The sequence below is a fragment of the Narcine bancroftii genome, chromosome 13 (assembly GCF_036971445.1).
Source record: "Narcine bancroftii isolate sNarBan1 chromosome 13, sNarBan1.hap1, whole genome shotgun sequence".
In the NCBI taxonomy this organism is placed as follows: domain Eukaryota; kingdom Metazoa; phylum Chordata; class Chondrichthyes; order Torpediniformes; family Narcinidae; genus Narcine; species Narcine bancroftii.
The window spans coordinates 71,805,783-71,823,665 of NC_091481.1; the positions used below are offsets into that span (position 1 = coordinate 71,805,783).

The 17,883-nt window shown below is 42.5% G+C and overlaps 1 protein-coding gene across 4 annotated transcripts in view; it reads right to left on the reverse strand.

Annotated features, from left to right (window-relative positions):
* LOC138748358 (lethal(3)malignant brain tumor-like protein 2) overlaps positions 1-17,883 on the reverse strand; it is a 50,152-nt gene that overhangs the window by 16,576 nt on the left and 15,693 nt on the right. For all 4 annotated transcript variants that reach the window (XM_069908404.1, XM_069908405.1, XM_069908403.1 and 1 more), the window contains exons 4-9: positions 16,156-16,279; positions 14,413-14,492; positions 9,794-9,911; positions 7,514-7,648; positions 4,584-4,672; positions 2,250-2,484 (exon numbers count right to left, since the gene is read on the reverse strand). In XM_069908404.1, the coding sequence (XP_069764505.1) occupies positions 2,250-2,484; positions 4,584-4,672; positions 7,514-7,648; positions 9,794-9,911; positions 14,413-14,492; positions 16,156-16,279 (781 nt within the window). The remainder of the gene's footprint in view (positions 1-2,249; positions 2,485-4,583; positions 4,673-7,513; positions 7,649-9,793; positions 9,912-14,412; positions 14,493-16,155; positions 16,280-17,883) is intronic.

Here is a 17,883-nt window from a genome sequence, read left to right on the forward strand (position 1 = left end):
TCATCCCACTGACCTGCGCCCAGTCCATAGCCCTTAATACCTCTCCCATCCATGTACCTGTCCAAATTCTTCTTGCGTGTTAAAAATCGAGCCTTCATTTACCACTTCAGCTCATTCCACACTCCCACCACTCTCTCTGTGAAGAAGTAGTTCCCACTGTAACTCAACTCCTGAAGTCTGGTAACATCCCAGTAAACCTTCTCTGTACTCTTTCCACGTTATTGAAATCTTTCCCATAGTTACTGTATATTACTGTATAAAGTCGAGTCTCAAAACCCTGAAAATTGGGTGGGGGGGGGGGGGGGATTTGACCTATGCTGGATACACTTAAGTCCTTAAATTTAGCTAATAAAAAATGTACATCGACCCTTGAAAAAAAAAACAACTACCACAAATTTTCAGTGAAATTTTTATTGGAAAAAAAACACATTTACAATCCTTCTGAAGCAAAGATGGTGGCCAGCCCATCCATACCATCACCGTTTAAACAGTCATCATAGACAATAGGAGCTGGAGTAGGCCCTTCGGCCCGTCGAGCCAGCACCGCCATTTTACAGATCATGGCTGATCACTACCATCAGTACCCCTTTCCAGCCTTATCCCCATAACCCTCAACTCCTTTGCCCCAGTCTGTACCTGATGAGACAGTTTCAGCTTCATCGACAGTGCCCCACAACAAATCATCTTAGACAAGAGCCACTGCACTTTTAAAAATCATTAAATCATCGAGTACAGACTAAGTTTGTCCCATGCCTTCAGCCCCAAGTTACACAGCACAACAAGTGATGCAGTATGCATTGCTCTGCCTTTTGTAAACTACTTTTCTGCATTAGACATCCATGTTGACGTCAAACCACCTGGGATAACTGCCATGTAAGTATTATGTAGTGCTAATTTACTTTTAGTATTCTCAGTAAGGTGAGACCAGCAAACTCCGATCTTTGCGTAAACCCTCTGGCCGCCTGTTCCACACATTGTCTATCCATAGTTTGACAATATTTTCAACCATCCATCCTTTTTCATAAAAATGTACAAAAATACCTGCAGAGAATTTTTACTTTAGGTTTAATTTTGCATTTCAAGGTTACTGTGATTCTTTGTCCGGTCGGCCACGCATGATAAGACCATGTAAACACCTGGCCCTTTCGTGGCCTGTACTTCTGGTTTGCACAGTTTTAACATCTTTCCATTCCACTGTGGGGTTTCATCCATGCTTCCAATATTTGCCATTACAAACTGGTGTTTCTGCCGGTTCTGTATAATAACTGGTGAAAACTTACAACTTTATGATCACGATCTTTTGGTAGTTTCTGTGTAATTTTTGTTTGTTGGTGTAATACCAGATTTTTTTTGTTCATGAAATTATTGCACCAGCCAAATGAAGCCTCAAAATCTTTATTGAGGTCTGGGTGTAACTTTGCCCACTGCAGTGCAAATGTTCTTATTTTATTTCAAGTGATTACGTAGTAATCTTGCCTCTGTTCACATACCCATTCCGCAATGCGATTTTCCATCTCTGGCCAACGAGGGATTCCTTTTCTCAAAGAACACTGCCATTTTTGGTATTTTTCTTAAAGTTTCTTCTTTCTTCCTCTAATCTCTTAACCAATTTCTCATGCACATCAAATTTTCTTGCAGCAGTACAGCTTAGTTTTCTTGGCCATATTAACTTAAAACATACTTCATACTTTCATCATTTTGCTGGAGCCTGCATGATAACAATGCCCGACAGCTCAGTCATTGTGATTTTTTGGGTGGGGGGGGTCAACTTATACGCCTAATAAAACCTTGAAAATTAGCCTGAAAATGAGGACTCAACTTATACGCCAAACTATATGGTAGGAAACCAAAAGTGCACACAATATTCCAAATTTGGCCTCATCAAGTCTTATACAACTTTATGATTACATCCCAACTTCTGTACTCAATACTTTGATTTATGAAGGCCAACATGCCAAAAGATCTCATTACAACCCTGTCCACCTGTGACACCACTTTCAGGGAATTATGTATCTGTGTTCCCAGGTCCCTCTGTTCTACCGCACACCTCAGTGAACGACCATTCACCGTGTTCGTCCTTTCTTGGTTTGTCCTTCCAAAATGCAACACCTACCACTTGTCTGCATTTGCCATTTTTCAGGCCACTTTCCCAGCTGGTCCAGATCCAAATGGAAGCTTTGAAAACCTTCCTTGCTGTCCACAACCCCTCCAATCTGATCAGAAATTCCCCAGAACCCTCCAGTGCTCACCTGTGTGCTTCATTTTGTGACCCACTTTCCTGGACCACCCTACTGGGTGGACGAGAGGGCTCCACATGTGGCACCAGAAATCATCATCTTCCTCCTCACAATCCTCGTACAGTAGCCGCAGACGCCCACCAATTACCCTGTCTACAACTGCTCTCCGTGTGCGGGAGATCTGGGTCTTGTCCACGACCTCCAGCCTCATTCCTGGTCGGAAAAAGTACTTCATGCTCTCCACCATCTGGGCAGGGAGAGAAATGAGAACGAGTTTCTGAACAAATGCATCATCGAAAAATTGTCCATGCAAGAACGGCCTCGTCCCGGAACATCAACAATCAGCTTCCACCCTGACCCAGCAGTAGTTTGTTTACTACTCCTGATTCTGGCATCTGCTGCCTCCTGCCTCTCCATTATACTGATCCACTGTGAAGATACCCTACTCTGAAGAAGATTTCCTCTTCACTTTGGTGGGAGTTCTGTGAGACCCTCTTTTCCTGCAGCCTCTCCTCTAGCTTGAGCCCCTCTTCTCCCATTCACCCCTCTGCTCGATTCCCTCGTTCACCCCCCTGCTCAACCTCCGCTCCTCCTGCTCGATTTCCCCCCCCCCACCACCCCCCACTTGACCTGCTTTCTCTTGTGTACACTCTGGCTTTGAACGTGAATCCAGCTGCTCTCTCTCCGCTTGCTTCACTGCCACGTAAACACGTACTGTGTGTGTCAGTATGTGCGCCTGTGTGTACATAGTGGATGGACTGGCAGAAATGTCCGTGGAACACGACAGAGACTGGCAGCGACAGAGGAGAAGAAGCCACCGACCAAGCCCTCTCGTCCACCCAGTGGGGTGGTGCAGGAAAGTGGGTCACAAAATGAAGCACGCAGGTGTGCACTGGAGGGTTCTGGGGAATTTCTGATCAGATTAGTTTTGCCCCAGGGAGCTGATAGAAGGGTTGGCAGATCCACAGCAGCATAGCCCGTGGGTCTTCAATCAATACACCGAGTTCAAGAAGTTCTCCCACAAATAGATCCGTGACATGGGAGGTACGTTCCGGCGATGAGTGAAGGGCAACCCCGACGAGGCAGTGGGATAACCCGGGTAAGGGTCCTGGGAATGCTGCTTCCTCCCGGCCGCAGTCCCTCCAGGAAATGTGCAGTCGTTTGGGAAACACCTTCCTCTCAGTAACTGCACTACAGAAGCTTACCTTCCTTAAATATCCCACATTTGGGGATTTAATTCCCTTTTTACTGAAGACCTATAAATATTAATAGCTTCGTGATAATATCTGTTAAACAGAGACCCAGTACAAGGAGCCTCTAACCCCAGCATCACACCCTGTGTTGGCATATTTTAAATACAAGTTTGATTGTATTCTATGAAAAATACTTATTAATTGCTAGATTATTTTTGGTTACTAACCTTTTGTACATAATCCTACAATGTCCTACAGCCTGAATAAACATCACGAGGTCTGAAACGAATAGGGACAAGAGGCCCTAGGAATGAACGAGTAGGATTCTCTTTGACAAGTCACTGTTGAAAGAAAACAGTTTCCAGAAGGTGCACCAAGTCTCACACATGGGTCACGTCACTTCCAACTTCATAAGAAGCCACATTGTGGATATTTTCCCATTCAGAATCATGGTTAAACAATACAATGCTCCCAAGATGGAAACAACAGCAAGGCAGGAACTGGCAGCCTTCAGACGATCTCAGCAATCTCGAGTTATGGAGCAAATACATAAGACGAGATGTCTTTGAAGTTTGCAATCGATTACTGTTGGAACGTGCATGGATAGGAAGGTGGAAGATTAGACGCACGAACCATCCGAGATGATCATGTTCAGAAAACAATATTTACCTATTTACTTGTATAGATGAAATATTTGTCCTGCACATGGACCATGTGTGTGTTATGTCTGGTTGTGTGTCTGCGCATTTTTGCCCAGAGGACCAGAGGATGCGGTTACATCGGTTTGTACTTGTACAATTGGATGACAATAAACTTGACTTGGAACAGAAAGCTCCACTTTGGTTAAATCACTTCATAGGCTGCGCTCAAATTCCAATACTAGAAAATAAACTCAAATAGCAATAAAAAGTAGGGACCCTCCGTGACGTTTTCACTGCCCAAGCCAAATACACCTCATTGCCAAGATCAACGAGACTAGCATCGATCTGAAATCTGATCAACACACAGGCATTTCAGGATGGTGCAACTGGTTGATGCCCCTCCTCTTCTAGTGAGCGTCAGCTGCACAAGCCCTTCCATTGGACTTCATGGGATGAAGCCTGTCAAGACACAACAACGTACACAGAGCGAGATTGTGTGTGTATTCCCATACCTTGTAATGGAAATCAGCTGGTAGGGTCCTGGAACCAATTAGTTTCCTTAACAGGTATGCTCTCCAGTCTGTGGTTTTGCTCTGTACAGCTGCATAGAAGACATCACCAATCAATACCAAGTCACCTCACATGACAGCAGCATTCTCAACCCTTTTGTTATGGCTGCACCCCCCTCCAAGGTCTCTGCTCAAAGATTATGCACCTGCTTCCCTGTGAACATTAGAAATAGGAGCAGGAGTCGGCCACTCGGCCCGTTGAGGCTGCTCCGCCATTCAATGAGATCATGGCTGACCTGATGATGGGATCATCTCCACCCACCTGCCTTTTCCCCACATCCCTCAATTCCCCTACTATGTAAAAATCTATCCAACCTTGTCTTAAACATATTCACTGAGATCACCTCCACTGCTTCAATAGGCAGCGAATAGATTCACCACCCTCTGGGATTCACCACCCTCTGGAAAAAGCAGTTCCTCCTCAGCTCAGTTCTAAACCTACTACCCTAAATCTTGAGGCTGAGTCCCCTAGTTCTGGTCTCTCCCCACCTATGGGAACAACTTACCTCCCTCTAGCTTATCAATGTCTTTCATGAAGCAGTCAAGTTTTGGTTTCTTCCAACTACATAAAAAATATTTATGTTACATGAGGTGGAAAGATAGCAAGGCTTTTACTTCAATGTACTCAAGTGTGTGACCAGCTGCATCATGGTCTGGTATGGGAACACCAATACCTCAGAGGAAAAAACTCCAGAACATCACAGGTGAAACCCTCCCCATTATCAAGAACATCTACAGCGAACTCTGCCATTGGAGAGCAGCAGCAATCATCAAGGATCCACATCACCCAGCACACTGTCTGTTCTCGCTGCTGCCATCAGGAAAGAAGTGTTGGTTCCACAAGACTCGCACCACCAAGTTCAGAACAGCTGCTACCCCTCCACCATCAGACTCCTTAACAACAAACTCAATCATGGACTTATTTAAAAACTTATTGTACACTTTGCTATTTTTTTTCTATCTCTGTATTGTACAGTTCACATTTCTTATCTGTTTACAGGTGTACATTTGCACTGCCAATGGGTGGCAATCCTGCCTGGCCTGCAGGAAAAAGAATCTCAGGGCTGGATCTGATGTCAGGTATGTACTCTGACAATAAAATCCAAATCTGAAATGTGCTGAGGCTCTCCGCAAGAAAACAGCCTTCAAGCTGCTACAGAAATGCACAGAATTTAATGGGGTGGGGGTGATGATTTGGACTGGACTGGGTGGGGCTGAGGAAGCTATGGGAGCACTGGAGGCAAATCCACGGACACTCGGTGACTCCGGGGAGGGGGGAGATACTCTTTTGCTTCTCTTTCTCTGACTGGAAGATGTTCTTCAGGCAATTTCTGCTGATCACGAATCTATCTGCCTTACAGCAGACAAAAGGCATTTTCATGTAATATGCCACTGTCTTTATTACAAGACAATAAATCGAATCTTGAATCTTAAATTCTCAAGTTCCAATGAACTATTCTACTCAATCACTCAGTGTCAATTCTAAGGACAGGACTTCATTCCAGGAATTAAAGTAGTAAACTTGGTGCAGCAAAGGAAAGAAACCAAATTGTAGACAATATTCTGAGAGTGATTTGTACAAAACCTTACATAAAGGCAGTAAAAGTTGGATTACAAGCCTCTTGCAATAAAAACATGTCCTTAACAACATAATAGGAGCAGGAATTGGTCATCTGTGAAGCCTGCTCTGCCATTCAATAAGATAATGGCTGATCTGGTCGTGGACTTGGATCCACTAAAGGACGGTTAGAGCAGCGATTATTGCAACGTGATGCCAGCAATGTGGGTTCGAATCCCATGTGGTCTGTAAGAAGTTGATACATTGTCCTGGATTTCTCCAAGGGCTCCAGTTTCCTCCCACCGTTCAAAACGTACCGGGATTGTAGGTCAATTGGGCGGCACAGGCTCGTGGGGTGAAAGTTTAAAAACTGCCCGTTTCCCATAATCCACACTACCTCATTTCTTCAAACATTTATGTGCATTTTAAATACATTCAATGAGGCTGCCTCCATTTCCTCCTTGGCAGAGAATCGACTGATTCACTCGCCTGCCAGTAGACTCCACCACCCTGCTTCTCTCATAAATGCTCCTTTCATGTGTCTCTGCAAGATTCCCCCCTCCTCCCTCTGAACTCCAGTGAGTATAGTCCAAGGCTGCTCAACCTCTCCACAAAAAATAAAACCCATTAATTTCCAAAAATTAACCTGTTGAACCTCTCAACCCCACCAACAACTCGCTCCAGATGTGTGACAGACATCAAGAAGACTCATATTTTACCAGTACCAATATTTCCAAGACTCACCTTTCAGTTATTGTTTTGTTAATTTTCCTAAATATCAGTGAATATCAGTGATCTTTCCTCTCTCCTCCCAACCCACATCCACAAATACTGATTTTTAAGTAAAAAATAATTTTTGTGATAATCAGGCTTTATATTGTTTCTTGGAAAGCTCAAACGATAGACAACTCCTTTTCCCCACCATCAATTCCTGCCCTCCACCAGCCATTCCCACCCCCACGACTGTAAGCTGACCACCCACCTAAACTCCTCCTCTCCTAGAGAGCTACATGAACACCCCTAGGTCCATATACACCCCTCTCAATCCTGCCCCTCCCGTTCCTCCTTCTGCCCCTCTCCCCCTTCTTCCCGTCCCTACCTTCTGCTCCTCCTCCAACTTGTCCTCATTTCACCACCCTTTGCGTCTCTGCCCCCTCCTCCCTTCCGCAACCCTCTCCCTTCCGCTTCCCCCCTCCTGTCCCTCTCATCCACTCACCTTGCTCCTGTTCCTGCCTTCCACCCCCACATCACATGACTGGGGAGGAACCTGATAACATGTTTCATCAATAGTAAAAACACAGGAGCCAGGACATACCCTGGGGAGGCACCAGAGGTTTGTTCATCGTCGCGCACCAGCCAATAGTGTGAATATCTGCACTCCCAAGATTATACCAAAAGTCTTGCCGCGAGTCATTTTCAAATCCTTCGTATCTCAGTAACGATTTGTAACCTGGAAAGTGAGAATGAAATATGAAAAAAAAATTAAAACTTTCTAAAAGGTTTAAATGGTTTTATTAGTTAAAGAAGTACAATATAACTGAAAAAGCAAACTGTGGTCCACTCAAGTTCAAGTACAACCCGACGAAACAGCGTTCTCCAGTCCTCAGTGCAAAACACACAGACACACATTCAGACAAACTATACATATGCAGAACATATATGCAGATACATAAATAAATAAATAGTTTAATAAACCGTAGAGTCGTGGAAGGTTCACCAGGCAAGCATACCATATCCAAATCAACTTGCGTGGCCACTTTCACAGAGCTGGGGACCTGGACCCCGACATCCTTCTGCACATCAAGACTTTGAAGACTATTAACCATGTACATTTCCCTTACCTTTTGACCTCACAAAGCGCACACCTCAGATTTATTGTCAGACTAAATGCATGACATCAAATACAACCCTGATATTCCTTTTCCTGTGGCCCAGGCGCAATTACCCCTTAGTGCAAATAAAAATTAGGTACAGAAGTAAATAAATAAAGATATATAAACAAACTGACTGTGCAATACAGAGAAAAAGGTCAATAAAGTGCAAAACTAAAAGTCCTTAAGACCCTGATTGAGATTGTTGTTGGTGCATCATCCAGCCAAGTTTTTGCCCTCCCTCCTGTATGCTGCCCCATCGCCCATTTTTTTTTAATACAAATCCAGATTAAACTCCACCTGCTATTTCCCCACCTACATCTGTGACTGATCTCTAATCTCTTGCATCATTCAATAACCCTCTACCTGTCTACAACTTCACCAACCTTGGTGTTATCTGCAAAGTCGAGGGAGAAACCAAACACGAGTTCATTTGTTTTAAACCATTTCAATATTTTTTTAAATCATGGTTTTTTTTTCGTTCTGTCTATTTGAACATGTTTTACCTACTAGACCATTAACAGATTCTAAAACTCTTGCAAACCTTTAGAAGCGGTGAACTGTCAAAGATCAACAGGGTACAATTCCTGACACTTACCAGGTGCTTGCAGCTTGATCTACTTGTTGGCTGTTTCTCACATAGTCAGGGGAAAAAAGAATTGGGCTGTTGGTCTCTGGAAGCAGACACAACAGCAGCGAGACAGGTCCATCACAATCCAGCCTATTGCCTTCCCAAAAGAAGGCAATTTTACTCTGACTCTACGCCCCACCCAACCGTCCCCCCCACCCCCCATGGTTTGTTCTGCTGCCCATTCTCACACTGCGTAACTGATTGTGGACTTCAGGAAGGGAAATCAGGAGAACACAAACCAGTCCTCATAGGGGTCTGAAACTTCAAATCCCTGTGGGCCAACATCTCTGAAGATCTATCCACATCGAAGCAATCACGAAGAAGACTCGCCAGCGGCTATACTTTGAGGAGTTTGAGGAGATTTGTTACATCACCAAAGTCTCTTGCAAATTTCTACAGGTGAACCGTGGAGAGCATTCTGACTGGTTGCATCACTGTCTGGTACGAGGAGCCAATGCACAGGACAGGAAAAGGCTACAGAGGGTTGTGAACTCGGCCAGCACCATCATGGGCATTAGTCCACTCTATTGAAGATATCTTCAAGAGGCAGTTTCTTAAAAAAGCAGTCTCATCGTCAAGGGCCCCCACCACCCAGGCCATGACCTCTTCACTCTGCTACCGTCGGGAAGGAGGTTCAGGAACCTGAAGACGAACATCCAACAAAAACAGCTTCCTTCCCTCCACCATCAGATTTCTGAACGGACAATGAACCACAGACAGTCCCCTTACTTTTTCTTCTTTTGCGCCAATTCATTTTTCTTCCCAAATAGTGCAATTACAGAATTGTAATTTATAGCAATTCTTTCCACCTGTAATGTACAATAATGCTGCCACAAAACTACACATTTCCTGACACACGTTCATGACAATAAACCTGATTCTGAATCATCTCTATTTTTTTGAGATGTTTTCATGAAACAGTGGTGACAAACTGAGCGCAGAGCCAGATCTCAACTCCCTGAACATCGGTCTGTGCTGGAGTCCTTCACCCAGCAGAGGAAAGGGCCCCAATCCCCTCATGGCCAAGTTTAGATGACAGTTATCTGCAAAGAATGATCCAGTGCTGTTCTAAGACAGAGTCAATAGGACCTACCTGCTAATTTGACGACACTTGCTATCCAGAAAACTTTGTTAGGAAGATTACAGTTATGGTTCAAAATCTCCACTTTCATCCCTTCTGTAACATCTTCCCACTGGTCAAATAGTGGAACCTAAATGGGAAACATTAGACATTGCATTAATTTTTCCTTTTAAAAAATACGAGATTTTGCCTGTTTAAAATCCTGAAGATTAGGGATTCAAGTATAACTTTAGTTGAGTAGATAATTCAGGCCACAGTGGGTGCTGAATCACCACAGATGCTACCATACTCACTGAAGGAGATCACTGAAGGTGATGCGTGGTGGTGGACCAGGTGATTGTACCATGTTACAAATAAACACACTGCCAATCCAATAGCAAACAATGAATGAATGATCGAATCAGGAGTCAACAACATGACCCTTGGCCCTGTTGTAACATTCAATTTATACATATTTTGTTCATTTCTGATCAGAAATGGAACCCTCCAGATCCCGGGGAGAGCCTAGCCGTACCTTCAACATCAGTTAACAAAGAGGTACCTCTGTCCGACTACTTATAAAACATAAGAAATAGGTGCAGGATTCAGCCATCCGACCCATCGAGCCTGCTCCACGTGATCATGGCTGATCTTACGATAGGCTCATCTCCACTAAGCTGGAAACAACATCTCCTCCTCACTGACTAACTACAAGGTGCACCTCAAGGATGCGTGCTATAGAACCATTGTCAGAACTGATAAGAACAGAAAATAAAAGGGATAAAAATAAAGGAGGAGAATAAAATCAGTTTATTTGCAGATGACATCACAGTATACTTAACAGAACCAGAAATATCAATAAATGAATTACATAAGAAATTGAAGGAATATGGAGAAATATCAGGGTACAAGATCAACACAAATAAAAGTGAAGCAATGCCAATGAATAATGCAGATTTCACAAAGTTTACCATTTAAATGGAAAACACAAACAATCCGATACCCAGGTATTCGACTAGATAATAATCTAGGCCATCTATACAAATTAAATTATCAACCATTAATGAAGAAATTACAGGATGACTTAGAACATTGGAAAGATTTACCACTAACATTGATAGGGAGGGTAAAGTGCATTAAAATGAATATCCCAAGGATATAATACTTATTTCAGTCATTACCAATTCACTTAACAGAGAAATTTTTCAATGAACTAAAGAGAATAATAAGGAAATTCTTATGGAAAGGGGGGGAAACCGAGAATAGCGCTAGATAAATTAGAGTGGTTCAAACAAAGTGGTTTGCAGTTACCAAACTTCAAAAATTATTATAGAGAAGCACATTAAGATATCTATCAGATTTTTATCAAACAAGGGAAAAAACAGATTGGACCAAGATAGAGCTAGATAAAATAGGGGAGAAGGTACCTGACCATATACTATATAAGTGGGATGAAAAACTGGTGCAATATAAAAGTTCACCAGTACTGCACCATTTACTCAACATATGGAAGAAGATTCACATCGAAAGGAAAAAAACAAATTACCAACTACCAAAATTATTATTGACGCAAAATCAACTAATCCCTTTCACAATAGATAACCTTTCCTTTAGAGAATGGGAGAGAAAAGGGATCAAAAGAATAGAAAATTGTTTTTTGGAAAATGAAGTACAAATATGGAATAACTCATGGTACAATGTTTGCATACCACCAACTGAAAACCTACTTAAAGGACAAATTGGGAAACAAACTGAGATTACCAGAAGGAAGCAGCTTTGAATATGTGATTACAGACACAATGATAATAAAAAGATTTATAACGAACATGTACATCAAGCTGCAAGATAAGGAAAATTATGAAATAAGCTATAAACCCAAACAAAAGGGGGAAAAAGATTTAAACAAAGATAAAAAATGAAATATGGGAAAAGTTATGCTCTAGAACTATAAAAAATATAATAAATACAAGGTCACGCAAGATACAATATAATTGGTTACACAGGCTATACACCACGCCCCAAAAGTTAAATAAATGGGACCCAACAGTATCAGACAGATGTTTTCACTGTAAGAAGGAAACGGGAACAACAGAACATGCAAGTTGGGCATGTGAGAAAGTGGAAAAGTTTTGGGAAGATCTAAATCAGGTATTAAATAAAATCACAAAAAGCAACCTACCAAAGAATCCAGAGATCTTTCTTCTAAGTAATATAAGAAGTAAAGAATTAGGCCTCAAACTGGATGAAGTGCAAAAAAGATTTATTATGATAGCCTTAGCAGTGGCAAAAAAATGTATAATGTCAACTTGGAAATCAGAAGAGAGCCTGAGAATATAGCAATGAATAAATGTATTCCATTGGAAAAAATAACATATAATTAAAAAAATAAAGTCACAGTATTTGAACAAATTTGGGAACCGTACATGGAACATAACAGAGAGAGGGCTTACCGCGGATCTCCACCCCCGAAAATGATAAAATGAGAAGACGACAAAATGACCTGATCCAGTACGTAAAAGTAGATGACTCAATTTTCTTGTTTATTTTCATTGTGTGAAGACATTGTTCTTTTTTTAATTTTTTTTTCACACCATATACCACATTGACCATGATACATACATTTTCCTTTTCAAATATATAGTGTCATTTTCTCCCCCCCCTCCCATCCCACCCTCCCTACCTCCCCCCCATCCATTTAAAGTACAAAATCTAAGATACATTAAACCAGTCAAACAATGTTGTCATTCAATAAAAATAAACAAGAAATTCCACTGAGTCAATTCTTTTCATTTCCTTCTCCTTTCGTTAATTTAGGTAGTGAATGTCCCCGGTAGGTTTTCTCTATTGTGCTTCATGTAAGGCTCCCATATTTGTTCAAATATTTCAATATTATTTCTTAAACTATATGTTATTTTTTCTAATGGAATACATTTATTCATTTCTATGTACCATTGTTTATTTTCAAATTATCTTCCAATTTCCAGGTTGACATAATACATTTTTTTTGCTACGGCTAGAGCTATCTTAACAAATCTTTTTTGTGCACCATCCAAATCAATTCCAAATTCTTTGTTTTTTATGTTACTTAGGAGGAAGATCTCTGGATTTTTTGGTATATTGTTTTCTGTAATTTTATTTAATATTTGGTTTAGATTGTGAAGACATTGTTTAATGGTTATTTTGTATTGTATATGTTGAACGTTTAATGGGTTTGGAGGGGGGTGGGAAGGAGGGAGGGAAGGGAGGGGGGGAAAAAAGGGGGAGAAAATGCCACTGTGTATATTTAAGAGGGAAATGTTTGTCTGTATTTTGATTGATATGGTTAAAAAAAGGATGCGTGCTTAGCCCACTGCTGTATTCAATATACACCCGTGATAGGCCCAATTCCAATGCTGTCTACAAATTTGCCAATGACACCATAATCGTCAGCAGAATCACGAACGGCAATGAGGAGATCGATCAGCTCGTTGAGGGGTGTCACTCTAATAACCTTGCACTCAACGTTAGCAAAACCAAGGAGATGATTGTGGACTTAAGGAGGAAATCAGGGGAACATTGAGGGCTCAGTAGTGGAGAGGGTCAAGAACTTTAAATTCCTGGGTGTCTCATCTCTGAGAATGTGTCCTTAACATCAGAGGACATCTGTACAAAGTGAAGGGAGGAAAAGTTTTTCCCTCTCTACATTGTTTACTGTTCTTATTTGTTTACATGTGTACATTGAGTAAGCTTTTTTGCAATGCCAATAAGTAGTAATTAAGGAAAAAGGATCTCGTGTATGTACTCAGACAATGAGCATTAAATCTGAAATCGGGGCAAGCTTTTTGTCGCTTTTGTTTGAAAGAGAGAAGTAGGTGCCAAGAATGCGTTGCCAGGGGTGGTGATGGAGATTGAAACAATAGGGACATTTAAAAGACTCTGAGACAGGCACATGAATGGAAAAAAAGAAGAGGATTATGAGGTAGGGAGGGTTTAGATTTTGTTTTAGGTGTATATAGGTTGGCACAACATTGTGGGCCCAAGGGCTTCTAATGTTCAATGTTCTCTATGTTCTATTCCATTGAGTCTAATCTTTGGGCCAGTTTTATGTGTGGGACTTTAATGAAGTCCATGTAGATGATATCACTCCACTGCCATCATTCAAGCACTTCGTTACTGATGCTGATAGGCCACGCAAGATCTCCCCCTCGCAAAGGCATGCTGACTATTTTATTTAGACATACAGCAAGGTATCAGGTCATTTCGTGCCACCCAATCTACCCTAAATTAACCTACACCCCCCGGAATGTTTTTGAGCAATGGGCGGAAACTCGCACAGACACGGAGAGAACGTGCAAACTCCTTATGGACAGCTTGGGATTTGAGCCCCAGTCCCAATCGTTGGTGCTGTAAAGGCGTGTGCTAACCACTACCCCAACCATGCTGCCACACTGTGACTCATCTCTGCATCCCCAAGAATGTATTATTTTTGAACTTCAGGGTATGTTCTAATTGCTTCTCGATCAATGTCATTAGGACCCACTTCCCAGTAACTATTCAACTTATCCTTGTGCTTCTCGAATATTTGATCTCCTCACCTCACCTAATGCCAACTAGAGATATAAAACAATCAACAGGCACAGAGCAGAAGGGGGGGAACGGAGCCTTTCACTCACATGTTTGAAGCAGCTAACTGAAGCAGCTTTGCAGTTTTGCTCTTCAATATATTTCCCCCACTCAAACCTTTGGTCAGCACCTTGAAAGAAAGAAATAATAAAGAAAACAAAACATTTAAATAAAATCTCTTTAATTATTGCAATCGTTAAAAAACAACTTGCTGTTAAACTGAAACAAAAGCAAAAATAAATGCTGGAAAAGCCACAGGTCAGGCAGCATCTGGGGAAAGAGAATTCGAGTTTGTGCTTTACATCCAAGTCTCTTCATCAGATGAAGGATTCACACCCAAAATCTCTGCCTCTTTCTGCAGAGAAGCTGTCTGACGTGCTGAGCCTTTTCTGTATTTTGGTTTTAATACGTCACCACTCCAAACCCGATTCAAGCTCCAACCAATAGATTGGAGCAGTCAGTGATATGCTGTCTGCCTGGACAGGGTAATAACAGCTGCTTTACTGGAGACAACTGGAGAAAGGGCCAATACAGCATCAACGTGGCTCCAGTGACACCCCACTTCGTAAATAGTTCAACAGGATTTTATTTGCAGGATATCCAGGCCTTCCCACTCTCTTGGCCTGGGGAAAAAGGTGTAGTCTTGCTAATTATTCGACAGGGTGATGAAAACCATTGGTTAAATTTTAAATTTAAGTTAGTCTTTTAAATTTAGACATACAGCACGGTAACAAGCTATTTTGGCCCACGAACCCATGTTGCCCAATTACACGCAGTTGACCTACAACCTCAGCTATGCTTTTGAATGGTGGGAGGAAACTGAAGCCCCCGTGAAAAACATACAAACTTCCTACAGTCAGTGTGGGATTCAACCCATTCCCCATCACTGACCCTATAATATTAACCGTTCCAATTATTAGTTCAGGTCCCATTTCCACATCGTAACCTGGCAGAGATACCTAACAGAGACATTGCAACAGGCCACAAGGCTCGTGGCACCCAGGTACAGCCACACCAGGTAAACAGACAGTTAACGAAAAGTGTGGTCTCATATGATCTCTCCGCCCTCCCCAACCACACCACACCCCCCCCCCCCCCCCCCACCGCCGAATGCTGAAAGACCTCCTGTTGCTCTCAGCACCTGCAGAATTGGCACTTATTGAAAACCTTACTTACCATGTACAGGAGGATTTTCGGCCCACAAGATTCCTGCTGACCTCTAGCACAATGATCTTATAGCACCATTCCCCCCCTTCCCTAAAGCAATGTAACTTATGCTTTCTCAGATGCCCCTTCACCACTTTCAATTGTTTTTGCCACTTGCCAAGGGAGGTGTAACGAGCAGCATATCTCTGGGATGTGGGCAGATGCTCCCATGGACACAAACTCCACCAGAGGTCAGCATCCAACTGGTTCCCTGGGGCTGAGGCAGAGCCACCACCTCGTTTGTCACCATTAGTAAAGCAAGAAAGGCTGCAGGCACTGTGGGTGAAGTAAAAACTCGATGCTGAAGAAATTCAGCAGGTCAAACAGGGCACTTTATACAGCAAAGATAAAGTGATATAATAAATGTTTTGGGCTTTTGACCTTCAAGAAGAATTATAACTGATTTTCTCCAGCTTTGTGTTTTTACTAATTTTCCACCAAGCCCTTCCCCCCCCACCTTATAATTTTTTTGATGAACAGTCATTGGAAACAGCCAGATCTGTAAAACCACACCTTGTTTGGGGTGGGGGGGATTTAGTCCCTCTTGGCTATGATGTTGATCTGTTTCCAGACTTTGCGAGTCTTACCAGAACTGCCACTCTGAGTGCTCTTTTCCTCCAGCCCTGCCGATTGATTGGGCAGAAAATACCCCCGTTTCGCTACCCATGGAGCTTTGATCAACACCTTTGCTTTCTTCGTTGGTGGCTTCCCCTGTACACCAAGAAGAAAGTAATCGTTACACAAACAAAAACTGACAAGATGACCAGGTCAGGCAAGATTTGAGGAGAGAGATTTTAGATTTGTTGCCAGAGTACATCCATGACATCACATACATCCTTGAGATTCTTTTTCCTGTGCGTGAGGCAGAATTACCACTTATTGGTCGTGCAAAAACCTGTACTCAATGTACACATGCAAACAAAGAAAGAGGTAAAACACAAAAGTCTGCAGACACCGTGATTGAAATAAAGTAACAATGTTGGAGAAACTCAGCTGGTCTAACAGCGATCTTTATACAGCAAAGATAAAGATACATAACCAACGTTTCAGGCTTGAGCCCCTCATCAACACATCAGCAAAATGTAGGCAGTTGCCCATACAATTTTTGAACGGTGGGAGGAAACTCACGCAGACTCGGGGAGAACATTCAAACTCCTTCCAGTCAGCGCCGGATTCGAACCCAAGTTGCTGGCACTGTAAATCCGTTGTGATAGCCATGCTGACCCTATTGGCTGAGACATTTGGACAGTCTGTTGCTCCACTGGTCTGTGGATTTCCCCCCTCGTGAATCAGACAACAACCCCCAGGCTCACGTGGGCAGGGATTTTTCGGACTGATTAGATTGTTGTGTTGTTTTTTTTAAAAAGGACCCTGATCAGTGAGTTTAGATTAATACAGGTCGAGAACTAACGAAACACAAGAACTGCAGATGCTGGAACCTTGAGGAATCAACAAGAAGCTGAAGGAACTCAGTGGGACACGCAGCGTCCATGGAGAGGAATCATCCGTCAACATTTTGGGTTGGTTTTGTTCTCGATGGATGTCAGTAGACTCAGAATGGCAGGTAGGAGTCAAACATTTCGCCGAGGGCATGAACGTGGTGTGGACCAAAGAATCAGCTAGATTTGGACATCATTCAGCTGGTCACCATTACAGATGCTCAGCTCCACGTCATTAGATAACCATATAACCACTTACAGCACAGAACAGGCCAGATCAGCCCTACTAGTCCACGCCGTAACAAATTCCCACCCTCCTAGTCCCACTGACCAGCACCCGGTCCATACCCCTCCAGTCCTCTCCTCTCCATGTAACGATCCAGTCTTTCCTTAAATGTAACCAATGATCCCGCCTCAACCATGTCTGTCGGAAGCTCATTCCACATCCCTACCACCTTTTGCATAAAGAAATTTCCCCTCATGTTCCCCTTATAATTTTCCCCCTTCAATCTTAAGCCATGCCCTCTAGTTTGAATCTCTCTCACTCTTAATTGAAAAAGCCTATCCACATTTACTCTGTCTGTCCCTTTTAAAATCTTAAACACCTCTATCAAGTCCCCCCTCAATCTTCTACGCTCCAGAGAAAAAAGCCAGAGTCTGCACAACCTTTCCCTGTAATTCAAACCTTGAAATCCTGTCAACATTCTCATGAACCTTCTCTGTACTCTCTCTATTTTGTTTATATCTTTCCTATAATTTGGTGACCAAAACTGTACACAGTACTGCAAATTTGATGTCAGAGATTAACTTCTACAGCTGTCATTTTTGGGGATTCTACAATGGCAGCAATTGCGTCACCTTGGGTAAGTGAGATAC